The 13,662-nt window shown below is 41.1% G+C and overlaps 1 protein-coding gene across 3 annotated transcripts in view; it reads right to left on the bottom strand.

The window, feature by feature from the left end:
- Positions 1-8,919, bottom strand: part of HSP90B1 (heat shock protein 90 beta family member 1) — a 68,364-nt gene extending 59,445 nt beyond the window's left edge. Inside the window, exons 1-5 of one of the 3 annotated variants that reach the window (XM_078776025.1) lie at positions 8,786-8,919; positions 8,515-8,680; positions 2,746-2,845; positions 1,501-1,642; positions 1,245-1,361 (exon numbers count right to left, since the gene is read on the bottom strand). In XM_078776025.1, the coding sequence (XP_078632151.1) occupies positions 1,245-1,361; positions 1,501-1,642; positions 2,746-2,845; positions 8,515-8,566 (411 nt within the window). In that variant the 5' untranslated portion in view covers positions 8,567-8,680; positions 8,786-8,919. Of the gene's footprint in view, positions 1-1,244; positions 1,362-1,500; positions 1,643-2,745; positions 2,846-8,514; positions 8,713-8,777 lie in introns of all 3 variants that reach the window. The other 2 variants (XM_078776024.1, XM_068112777.2) reach the window with 2 other exon arrangements.
- Positions 8,920-13,662: the final 4,743 nt, after the last annotated feature.

Here is a 13,662-nt window from a genome sequence, read left to right as displayed (position 1 = left end):
CTAGCAGCGTGCGAACAAGGGCGCGTCGAGGCCTTCCTCCCGCCAACACCGGAGCCGCGTCCGGACTGTGTGCACCAGGCTGACGATCCCCGACACCTCAGCCGAGTTGAGATAAGCCCACACACAAACGTATGACCCCTTTATTTTCATATATCCTCCCTTGTGTGTTTTAGACGTCTGGTGTGGGAGCACTCCACTTGAGAATCGTAGTTATTTAACCGGCGCGTTTCATTGTTCTGGGGTTCCGTTAATAAACCTGCTATTTTTGTACATTTTACATCCGCCTCGGTTCGAGTTAATTTGCAGGGTGAAGACGCCTGCGTGGGGCCCGTACAAGTGAGTCAGTATTCTTCTTCCTCCTCGCGTATCATCCGCCATCAATTGGAGTTGAACGCCTTCATTAATGCTCGTTTCCATCCGTGGCTTACTCTCGGTCTTAACTGAGAGCAGTCACAGGACAATATATTAAGTTCTGAATCAAAAACAAAGGTTCTGTAATATTAACTGTGAAGTAAAAAAATTGTGGAGACCAAATATTTTTGTTAATTTCAACTTCTTTTTAGAGAAAATGTTGTTATTTGAAAACAGTTCAAGGGTGCCAATATTTTTGGCCACGACTATGTAATTTGATATTCCCCCAATTTTTATTTGCATTTTATGAAATTTGATTCTATTTTTTTCCCCCATTGATATCTGTTTTTTTAATGGAATTTTACTCGACTACTTTGATTCTTATCAAATTTCTTCTTCATTTTTTTTTCTTTTTTACTTGATACTCATTTTCTCTTGTTCAGTACTTTGACATTTCATTGTATTTGAAAAGTGCTATAAAAATTTAAAAATATATATATTATTATTATATTAAAGCCTACACCACCTGTTGTAGGAGCCGAGACCAGCAAGATTTCATTTAGAATTGAAACTGAAGATACCAAACACCATCATTGTTATTGTTATTCACGTGCAATGATGATACCCGCAATGTATTGTTTGCTGTCAAATTAATTTTTGATGAGCATTATTCGACATTTTAATCGACTTTGATAATGCTTTTAATATGTCCATTTATTCAATGCCAATGATTTTCAATTTTAATTTTTCATTGTTCTAATTATCATTTCCTCAATTTGTGCTTTATTATGAACAAGTCTATTTTTGGTCTTATCCATTGCAAACCAAATATTCTTTAGTCATTGGACTTTTTGTTTGGTGTTTGTCAAATTGAAACTATATATGGCACATACCTTTATCTTTATGGTAAGTTCATCTGTGGCAGCAAGTGCGTTTTCATCTGTGAGTGACATCAAGCGGATCTTGTCCAGCGCATCAGAGGCATTTGAAATCAATTCTCTCAAGAAGATCTGTAAAAAGGCAGATGCTCAGCTCAAATCAAACAGCACAGCATATATATATACTCCTTCAAGTTAAAGTTAGAGCAACACACCCAGTTGAACAATCCATCAAAATCCACATTTCTGAAAAGAAAGTGCGAGAACAAACCTCTTTGTTCTTGTAGAGAGAGTTTATAATTAGCTTCATCATGCGGTTGACCTCCGCTTTAAATACATATTTATCAGCTCTCTCCCTTAACTCTTTCACCTGAGCCGCACTCAATCCATCCAGTTGGATAGCCTCCTCTTCCCTAAAGGAAAAATAAAATGCAACATTTCATACGTCTGCAAAGATGACAGCCTGCAAAGTCATCTGGTCAAAAAATGAATAAATAATGAAAATGCAAGAGTAAAAACAGATGTATTTTTTTTAAAGCAAAAACAGCAACATAGTTAACGAGATTACCTGAGATCTCCATACTGGGACATTAACACAAGATCAGTCATGAAACCTGTTATGTGTAAAGAATCTTCTACACAACTACTCAAATGCACCACCTTCAAAGCAACATGGGATAACTATCACCAAACAAAACTAAGAGGTCATTTTAAAAATGCCTTTTGAAAGAACCAGTAACCTGTTAAGACAAGTAGAGTTCAGCCCCCATCCAAAATCACAACATTTTATACCCCTGTTAAACCAATCAATCTGCAACCCCCCCACCCACTCCCCCAAAGAAAATTCTAGTTTTCCCTTCCTCGGATTTGCTCCAGTGCTCATTTTGTCCAGATCCTGTATCTTCCCGTACCCCCCATCATTACCCTTATCCCTTGCTGGTCCGTCTCCTTCAATTTTCTCCTCCAGCCCTACATTTGACATTTCCCCCAACCCTCTTTCTGCTGTTCCTTTTGTTGTGTCCTGATTCAGTCTGCGTTCCAGCTCTTCCATGAGCGTTGACCCTATACACAATATACATACATATATATATATATATATATATTCTTATACATGTGCATTTCAAAAATAACCCCAAGTCCACTCCATGGTTACAAAAGTGGAATCAAAATGTTCAGCATAAACGCTGAAAGGCTGGTACTGTATTATTGAAATTTACATGGGTACCTTTTGCTGGCAATATGTGCCTTGATACAACGGTATAGTCTGAGAAAGAGCCATTATTTATTTCAAGTTTTCCTCCATCCCCCATACACCCATCCAATCCAATCCAATCCCATCCCATCCCTCTCTGTTTTTGATGAGCATTTCCTTGGAATTTCTGAAATCAAACATTTTCTTCGACCTGGGAAAAATAAAGGAAAGTAATTTAAGCAATTAATAAAATAAACATTTTGGACGCTACTTTGCCCACGTCTCACCGATTGAGGTATCAGCCACACCAAGAAGGCTCCTCACCTTTCCACCACCTCATCATCTGTGCGAGATGCTTCCCGGCTCTTGCCAATGTCCTGCTCCACTGCGGAAGGATCACCATCCTCTGCAGCTCTAGCCTTGGCTTTGACAAGCAGAAATGAAAAACATTCAGGAAGGCAGAATTAAAACAGTAACACAAGCTGGGAGTGTCACATAAAAACCTCCACACCCCTCCTAAACATATTTCTGTTTCAGTCAAAATGATCCAATCACTGTTTACTCTTCACCATGCCCCATTTTTTATTTTTTTTATTTTTTTTTATACAAGATCGACGCTCGTGAAAGAGCGAACATTAATCACACAGAAAGACAAACCGACACATAAAACATATAACATCGGGAGCGGTAGACAAGATGGGGAGAGAGGGGGAAGGACACAAACACAACATTTGAGAGCAGGGACTGAGAGACATGGAGACATCGAGAGATCTGAGAGAGGGCGAGGGCTTTGGGGGGGGGCATGGGAAGGGGGCGGTGGGAGAGGTATAAAACATATGGACACTGCCAGGACTTCCAGGAAAGAAGTTGGAATTTCAAACAAGGTGGATCTGGGGTGAATTAGCGGGGGTAGAAAAGATCAAGGTTTTGGATGGGGGAAGATAAGAGATGGTGGTGAACAGCTGTTTTAAAGACCTGGAGGGAGGAGTGGGATTGAAGGGAGTGAGGGAGTTTGTTCCAGAGGCGGGAGAAAAGAGGAATGAAAGAGTGAAGGTGAGCAGAGAGCCGAGATTTCGGCAGTTTAACCATCAGAGGGTTGCTGGCAGATCTTGTGCGACCTGTAGGAATATTTGGGGGACAGAGCACAGAGAGAGCTGGGGGTGCAAGGCCGGAGAGGAGTCGGTAGAAGACAGAAAGACCACCTACCTGCCTGCGGTGAGTGAGTGAAAGGCCCTCAGAGATAGCTTCATCGCGGGAGATTCCAATAATTCTGTAAGCTTTGGTTTCAACAGCGTGAAGCCGAGCTAGGTGCGAGGCAGGAGCACCGGCCCATAGGGGAGAACAGTATTCCATTGAGCTGCGGATGTAAGCCTTGTATGTGGTGAGGAGCTCAGGTGTGCCGAGGAAGGACTTCGCACGACGGAGGATGCCCAGTCGGCGACTGGCTTTGGAGGCCAGCTTGGAAATGTGGTTTTCCCAAGAAAGATCATGGCAGATAGTGAGACCCAAAAGCTTGAGCGACAGAACTTCTTGGAGAGGATTGTTGAGAAAGTAGATGGGAGGGTTGTCCAGTCGATCTTTTCGGAGAGACATAGTAAGAGTGTGAGATTTGTCAGGATTGAAAGACATGTTCAACTTGTTTGACCAGTCTGTGATTTTGTCCAAGTCTTCAGAGAGTGAGGAGGCTGCAGACTGCCGATCTGAGGGAAGAGGAATGGAGCGGCAGAGAGTGGAGTCATCAGCAAAGAGATAGAGAGGATTTTCAAGAGAGTCAGAGAGATCATTGATGAAGACCAGAAAAAGCACGGGGCCCAGAACACTGCCTTGGGGAACTCCAGCCTGAACAGGAAGAGGAGATGAGAGAAACCCATTCAGGGCCACACGTTGACGACGACTAGAGAGGAAGTCCGCCAGCCATGCGTGGAGATTTCCATGGATACCAAAGGAGGAGAGTTTGGTGAGCAGAGCGGGGTGCCAGACCGTGTCGAAGGCACGTGATATGTCGAGGGAGACAGCTCTAATTTCCTGTTTGGCATTGAGGACCTCCATCCATTGTTGAGACAGCAGAAGCAGCATGTCCAGAGTAGAGTGACCTGGTCTGAAACCAAATTGATGATCAGAGATCAAGCCATTGGAGAAGAGGAAAGATTTCATATCCGAAGCAATGATGGATTCCATGACTTTGCTGATAATTGGGAGAAGGCTGATTGGTCTGTAGTTGCTAGGATCTGTTTTTGCACCTTTTTTGTGCAAAGCGGTGATGTTGGCCGATTTCCAAGCAGATGGCAGTTGACCTTGAGCAAAAGAGAGGGTGAAGAGAACAGAGAGAGGGTGAGATAGAGCAGCAGAGCAGGATTTTAGGACCCGTGGGCTGATGCCGTCGGGTCCAGTTGCAGAATCAGAGTCGAGGGTTGACAAACTTTTCCACCTTGTCAGGAGGAAAGGACACGGAGTCCAGGAGCAGCAGGGTACGACTGGGTATGGTGGGTACAGAGAGGGATGGGTTTGGGACACAAGATTTAGAGGCAAACACAGAGTTGAGGCATTCAGCTTTTTCACGTGCGGAGTCAGCTGTGTAGCCGTTTGAGGTAAGGGAGGGGATGGAGGGGGAACAAACACCAGAAACGGATTTGACCAGACGCCACCAGGATAATTTGATCACGTTTTGATCAAGTTTTTCTTATGCCCGTTGACCAAAATGCACTTCGACAGTCAGCAGGAACACAAAGCATAACACCAAAACAACTTTCACTACAATAATCCACAGCACCAGGGATACATGCGAGAACAAGCAAACAACCAACTGACCTTACAGGATACACTGCTCAAAACAAAATTAATCTTTACCATCATCCCCAATGGTCCACTTGCTTTCCTCATCTAAGTTTCCACTGGAGTTGCAACAACTTCCTCCCAATATATCCCTCCACTTCTCCACATCAAGCAGCTCCTTAAAATATTCCCACCATCTAATGAAAATGAATATGAATGATCGTTTTAAGGCCATTTTTCCCGCTAGAGCGGGGGTTAGCCTTGCGGGCCCCATGACAATCATGGTTCCCTGTTTCAGGCAATGTTTTTTTATGGCCGGATGCCCTTCCCGATGCCAACCCTTGGTCACGCTCTTACGATGCGCAGGGATACGGTGTACCTATTCTAAATCGGGGTATACACCGTGATCATTCATCTCAGCAAGCTGGTACTCAATTTGCCGACCTCGGAAGGATGACAGGCTGAGTCAACCCCCCCTGGCATTAATTCAGAGATCGACCGGGATTCGAACCCAGGATCCTAGGATCCCAAGCCGGCACCCTAACCGCTAAGCCAACACCAGGCTAATGGTGCTAAACAACATCAGAAATCTAATGAGAACGTCTTTATTAAGGATCTCTCACCTCATATCGATACCCCTTCTCACGCCACCCTACAAGTAATCTTTGCATCCTCTGCCAAGTCCAACTTCCACTACGACCTTATCCACACCTGTCTAGCCTTGCTCCACAAATGTGGGACATCAACCTTTAAAATGCTAAAGTTGAACCAAGTGCAATTCCTTCATGCAATTCAAGCAATTCTCAAGGTGATAATGGGTGACATGTTGGCATTCCCATCAATGATGTTAAAATTTCCATCTATCCAGGAATCCACAATGTGTCCCAGTTAGATAACAGCGAATATCTTGAGGTGCAGGTTGTCTTTTCCTTAACACACAAACATTGTCTGCCCAAAAATGCAATGTCCAATATTTTTAGTTATTTAATTTTCATCATGTAACACTTCCATCCTCCTATTTAAATCTGAACTTCAACACATTTATATATAGAATATTCAATTCTGACAAATGAACCTCACTCATGACCTTGTTTGTGGATTAGATAAGCAAACTTGCACAAAGTTCTCAAAACAACCTCCATGTGCAGCTTGGGCTAAGAGAGGAGATATTCACAATAGTTTTGCCAACAAAATGGTAAATATTTGATCAAAATAATAACTAGAGCAAAGTCAATGGCACACTATCACAAATCCCCATGCTTCCCACCTAAAGCAAAGTTGAAAGGTGACAAAAAGTTCCATGACCCAATATCAGATTTTGAGTGAAAATACTTTTTTTTAATGATTTTATGTTTGTGGACTCGAAGTCCACAACCCCTGGAGCATTAACCCGGGGTTGAAATTCAAAAATGGTTTTACAAATTTCATGCACCCCCCCCCCCCCCCCCCCCCCATGCTGATTGCATCTGCAAAGTTTCATGAAGAAAATGTGCTCATAATTGCATTTTTCCCAGGGGGTGGGGCCAAAATTATGCTGCTCTTGCATCTTCATGCCATCTGATGATCACAACTACTACGTTTGGTGAATTTTTGCCCAACTGCTTAGTTTAGGTTGAGGAGGAGATAGTGTGACAGACAGACAGGAGCTGATTACAACAGCGACCCAGATATCTCAAAAAGTTTTGGACGGATTCAGACGAAACCTGGTGGACAGGTTGGGAGTGTGACAATATATAATAAATAATAATAACCACCTTTAGAGGCCATTTTTCCCCGCAAAGCGGGGGTTGGCCTTTTTCGGGAACCGTGGTTGTCATTTTTTTTGGTCCCCTTTTTGAAGCAATGTTTTACGGCCGGATGCCCTTCCTGCCGCCAACCTTTTTTTGCCGCCTTTAACGACAAACAGGGAATTACCAGTGAACTGGTACTCAATTAGCCGACCTCGGAAGGATGACAGGCTGAGTCAACCCCCCTGGCGTTAATTCAGCGATCGACCGGGATTCGAACCCAGGATCCTAGGATCCTAAGCCGGCACCCTAGCCGCTAGCCCAACACCAGTGATGTGACAATGACGCATCAATTCGATTTTTGTGAAGATCCAAATCCGGATCCAGATACGATAATTTTTTAATTTCCCAGTGATTTTTCACCATTGCATTGAGAGATGGGGCAAAATAAACGATTTATAGCATGATATTTCAAAACGTTGTGGACGAGATGACAAAACTTGGTGGATGAGTTGGGTAGATGGTGAGAACAAGCAGATTCCATTTTGGTTAAGGTCTGGATCCAGATATTACCCATCAGTGGCATACAAAACATAAACCGTTCAGCCTGGCGGAGGTATGCGCGTATGCGTACTGTAATGTGTTAATGCATTGCCAAATACATGTCCACACCTTTAACTCAACAAGGACTCCCATCCCCGGTTTCCCTTCTAAGAATTTAGTAGATTCCACGAGAGTCTAGAGTCTAGACAATCAAATTGTCCAATTGTAAAAGTAAAATTGACTTCACAAAACTTTCAGGCCAAGATGAAACATGATGAATTAACATCTGAATTACACCCAAAGAGACAATCACGTTGAAGACAAAGAAGACAAAGACAGATAGAGAATGCCACACATTGAATCACAATAAGGTGAAATTCAAATTTAAAAAAATTACAATTCCTGAGAGCTTACTGAATACCCCCACGTTTGAAGCGAAAAGCACATTTATTGCGATTTATTTTTTGTGAACTAGAATAAAATGGCATTCGTAGAGAGCACACCCCCGCCAGGCTGAACAGTTTAAGTTTTGTATCCCACCGATAGGCCATACCTGGATTCGGACCTGAACCAAAATCTAATCAGCTTGTTCTTGTCACTTACCCAACTCATCCACCAAGTTTTGTCATAATTCATCCACAACTTTTTGAAATATCATGCTATATGTTGTTTTTGGCCCTATCACTCAATGGTGAAGCATCACTTAGAAAATCTTTTAAAATTCTAGCATCTGGATCCAAAACCAAATCGATTCGTCCTCGTCACACATCCAACCTCTCCACCAAGTTTCAACCGCATCCGTCCAAAACGTTTTGAGATATCCTGTTCACAGACACACAGGGGTGAAAACATAACCTCCGTCCACCACCTTCGTCCACTTCAGTGGGGTTAACGCTGCCAACTGAGCTGTCCCGCAATACCCACACCCCTCTATGCCTACGGAGCGTAAACTTTTGCTATTTATTAGTATACAAGAAACTATCCAGTGGCAGTACCGTTGCCTCGCAACGAAATCGCCAAATCAAGGCTAGACCGTCATTGGAAATCTCACCAATGGTAACCGAGAGACAGATGAGAACGATCAACCAAGCGCTCCTCGCCATGCCGCGAAACAGCACACGTCGCTCCAATCCCGTCCAGTCACCGATCGGTGCAGCTGTCACCGCCGAGGTATCCGCGCCGAGAGCGAAATTACCAGGTGGATTTGATCCAAGAGCCTTGGGAGGGGTTGAGACAACACCCGAAACCTCTGATGTTAATGCACAAATACGCGAATAAAAATGAACGTTTCCCGGCCACGATGAAATAACACACCGACTCACCGAGTCCCGACATATAGGAACGACGACACGACCACTGGGGGCCAATCAGCGAACACCACGCAGCGTGCGGGCCAATGACTGAGCGCCGTGAGAGCGTGGACATTCCCGATTGGCGGTAACAAAGCCACCGCGGTGTCGTCATCACGTTCCGTATTTGATCAAATGCAGCGTTGAGCTGACAAAAAGGACCGCCATGTATGCGTCAAATTTTCATTCCGGTCCAATACGCATAAATTAATTCCATTAGATATAGTAATTCCAAAGTAGTACTAGTATGCAACGTGAAAGCGTAAAAAATTATCGCAACAACAATGGAACTTACTGGAACCAGATGCGGAGTCTTTGGTGATTTTTTTTTTTTTTAATTCCGCGATTAAAAACCGAAGGGAAGCATGGGAAGCGGCGGTGGGCAATGAGCACCATTAATAATAATAAGAGAATATTCATGTGATTGTGTTGGCGTAATTAATAGTCTTCTTCCTCTTCCCCACGCATCCTGATTCATACGTCCAACGTTAACGTTCTTGCACCCGAAACGCAACAACTTGCTTATTGGACAAAACTGGGCTTCCGGTCGGATTACATCATGAATATTCACTCTCCTCCCATTGGATGGAATATTTAATAAATATTTATCAGCCGCGTCGAGTCGAGCGGATGACGAGTGACGACTGCACAGTTTGGAAACCATGGTCACTGGTGCAGCCGCGTATGGGATGTTCCTCGTACGACACACATTACCATCGAGTTCAAAATTGGTGTTTTCGACTTATTTTTGTTTCTGCTACCTTCTTCAACCTCTTTTGATTGAACTGTCTTGCGACTTTGAATTTGAAGTATTGTGAAGTATAGAGGGGGTTCAGTACCCATGATGCAGTGCGCGGGGGCCACATTGGTTGGCATTTGGCAACCTCAACAAGCGAGGAAAGGTAAACAAGGCCAAATAATTAGCGTAACCTTCCATTGCAGTAAATCAGAATAACGAGATAAACGTGCTAGATTGTACAGCTACGCTGATGCTGTCATTCTCGGGGAAATGAATACAACCAATATGACGGCGCGCACGGCATTATGGGATAGCTCTGAAATCCCTCCATGCAGGTAAAGCTTTTATTTCTCAGTGATATAATTAAAGGCTTATATTAATATAGGAGCTTCTACATAACATAATAATACCACATGCAGGACAAAGACATTAGTAGCCATCAATGTACTTTTGCATGAATTACGATTGGGGATAAGTAAAGGCAGGCAGGGAGGGACCCACAGAACAAGGTACAACAGAAAAACGCTCCATTTTTGGGCGGTGCATAGGCACCGAAGTGCTCCTTCGCATGCTGCCGGATGTTTATAATTATGTTTAAGCAATGTAAAGGTAGGACATTGCGATTGTGAGTATGACAGGTTTGATGATGTGTTCGGCCTGAACTGCATGAAAATCAAAATGCCTGTGGGTGGGGTCAGCTTTCATTCTAATGACGTAGTTGTGGGTGGAGTCAGGCAAGCTGTCCAACCAATAGATGGAAAGAGAGAAACAGCAACCTGCAGCTACTGTACTGTACTTTAATATATACGAGCATGTAAGAGTAAGACCCGTCGCTTCGCTGACGGGAACACCAATTTTTTGTGTTGCAAGTAGATTGTAGAGCGACCTGCCTTGTGATGCTTTAATAGGCGGTGGAGATTCGTAAATGGTGTTTGATAGGGCGATATTAAAATGGGAATGTTGAAAGAAAAACTATTGGATAAAGCAAACGTTTGCCGAATCTAATCGATATGAGAAATGGGATTGAATGAGGCTCGGCATGTGAAGTATGTGAAGAAGTTGATGGAGGAAGTTTTTTTTATTTATGTAAATGAGTATGAATTGTATGATTTGGATACATGGAGATTCATGGAGATTTAGAATCAACGTGGTGGATAAAGCATCTTTGTAGGGAGATGGATAGGTGGTTATGTTTACTTCCTGGGAGTGATTTCATTGAAATCCGATCTCAAGTTAATTAACAAAGGATTCCTGGGAAATCCTGCTCTCCGTGCAGGGATAACCAACGTCGCGTGGCGCAATTTGCAGTATTGACACGCGTGTCCATGCACTCATAAAATAAAATAAAAACAAGTAAAGACACATTCAAAGTACACCGCCCCCATGCCAAATAATCAAATATCCAACAGCGCGGCAATACCGCAGTGCAGCTCATCGAGAGTGCATTGGGAGGGAGAGGTGTACAATAATTGATTGATTAATTGCATAATTAAAATCAATAAAAGATTATCACAAAATATTTTCTTAATCAATTGGCTAAGAGCATAACTAAACCACTAGTGCTTCATCCGAAGATGTATCTTTTAGAAATTTAATCAAATAATTAATTGATTAATCAACAAATAATTCATTGATTATTCAATAAATAATCGATTAATCGATAAATAATTAATCGATTAAATGATTAATCAATAAATCAAAAATATCCTTGATAGCCACATCACTTGGTCATTGGCTTGTCCAAATATCAGCTTCCTAACTCAAAAGGTGCCTGGGTTAATGGTCAGAAGAGAAAGGAAATTTAATTAATTAAATAAGTACTCAATTGAATAAATGAATGAATGATAGTTTTAAGGCTATTTTCCCCACTAGAGCGGGGGTTGGCCTTGCCGGCCCCATGACAATCATGGTTCCCTTTTTGAGGCAATGTTTTTATGGCCGGATGCCCTTCCTGACACCAACCCTTGGTCACGCTCTTACGATGCGCAGGGATACGGTGTACCTATTCTAAACCAGGGTACACACCGGGATCATTCATCCCAGCAAGCTGGTACTCAATTTGCTGACCTTGGAAGGATGACAGGCTGAGTCAACCCCCCTGGCGTTAATTCAGCAATCAATCGGGATTTGAACCCAGGATACGAGGATCCCAAGCCAGCACCCTAACCGCTAAGCCAACACCAGGCTCTTAATTAATGACATTAACAAAAAAAAGAAGTAATTAAATAAGTAATTAATAAAAAATAAAAAAATTAATTGATTATCACAAATTCAACTTCAATTAATTCAATTCAAATTCAATTAATCAACAAATAATTAATCAATGAAATGATTAATCAATAAATCAAAAATATCCTTTATGGCCACTGGTCACTGTCATGTCCAAATATTAGTTTCCTAGCTCAAAAGGTGCCTGAGATATTGCCCAGATGAGAAAGAAAATAAATAAATGATTCATAATGAAAATAAATAAATAATAATCATAAAAAAATTAAATAGTTAATCAATTGGCTAATAGAACACATAAACCACCACCATTTCATCAGAATCTGTAACTTTAAAAAAATTAATTTAGTCATTAATCGAATAATTAAAGAATTAATCGCTTAATTAATTAATTGATTTATCAATAAATCAAAAATATCCTTTGCAGCCAAATCACCTGGTCATTGGCATGTCCAAATATCAGCTTCCTCGCTCAAAAGGTACCAGATATAATGCCCAGAAGATAAAGGAAATACAGTATTGTACACCGCACCTTTCCTATGCCATCTCCAGGCATTGAAAATCGTCATTGCTGGGCACCGAAGGGGGCTCGGCAGTGACGCACGCTGAAAGGGGGTACTCAGTTTTCACTCTGGTTGTTTTCTTGTTTGTTGTACACCGCACCTTTCCTATGCCATCTCCAGGCATTGAAAATCGTCATTGCTGGGCACCAAAGGGGGCTCGGCAGTGACGCACGCTGAAAGAGAGTACTCAGTTTTCACTCTGGTTGTTTTCTTGTTTGTTTTCTTTCTTGTTTGTTTGTCCGGACGATATCTCAGCCATCCTTTGAGCTAGGAAGCTGAAATTTCGGCACAGTAGTGAGCGAGTCCTTTGTCAAAAACTGTATTTTTGTTTTTTGAATAATCAATTAATTGAGGAGTTATTTAATTATTAGCGATTATTTAAGTACTTATTTAATTAATTAAATTTCATTTCTCTTCTGACCATTAACTCAGGCACCTTTTGAGTTAGGAAGCTGATATTTGGACATGCCAATGACCAGGTGATTTGGCTGCAAAGGCTATTTTTGATTTATTAATTAATCAATTAATCAATTAATCGATTAATTATTTAATTATTTGATTAATGACAATTTTTTATTTTTTTTTAAAGTTACAGATTCTGATGAAATGGTGGTGGTTTATGTGTTCTCTGACCAAATTGATTAATAATTTAATTTTTTTATGATTATTATTTATTTATTTTCATTATTAATCATTTATTTATTTTCTTTCTCATTTGGCCAATATCTCAGGCACCTTTTGAGCTCAGAAGCTAATATTTGGACATCAGTGACCAAGTGATGTGGCTATCAAGGATATTTTTGATTTATTAATTAATCAATTAATCGATTAATTATTTAATTATTCGATTAATTACTAGAATTTTTTTTTTTTTTCAGTTACAGATTCTGATGAAATAGTGGTGGTTTATGTGATCTGTGACCGAATTGAATAATAATTTATTTTTTTCATAATTATTTATATATTTTCATTATTAATCATTTATTTATTTTCTTTCTCATTTGGCCAATATCTCAGGCACCCTTTTGAGCTGGGAAGCTAATATTTGGACATGACAGTGACCAAGTGATGTGGCTATCAAGGATATTTTTGATTTATTGATTAATCATTTAATCGATTAATTGTTTATTGCTGAATCAATTAATTTTTTAATTTTTTATTAATGACTTATTTAATTAAATTTCTAAAAGATACATCTTCGGATGAAGCACGAGTGGTTTAGTTATGCTCTTAGCCAATTGATTAAGAAAATAATTTGTGATAATCTTTTATTGATTTTAATTGTACAATTAATCAATGAATTAGCGTACACCTCTCCCTCC

The sequence above is a fragment of the Myxine glutinosa genome, chromosome 4 (assembly GCF_964187855.1).
Source record: "Myxine glutinosa chromosome 4, kmMyxGlut1.1, whole genome shotgun sequence".
In the NCBI taxonomy this organism is placed as follows: Eukaryota; Metazoa; Chordata; class Myxini; order Myxiniformes; family Myxinidae; genus Myxine; species Myxine glutinosa.
This window is presented reverse-complemented; position numbering and strand designations above follow the sequence as displayed.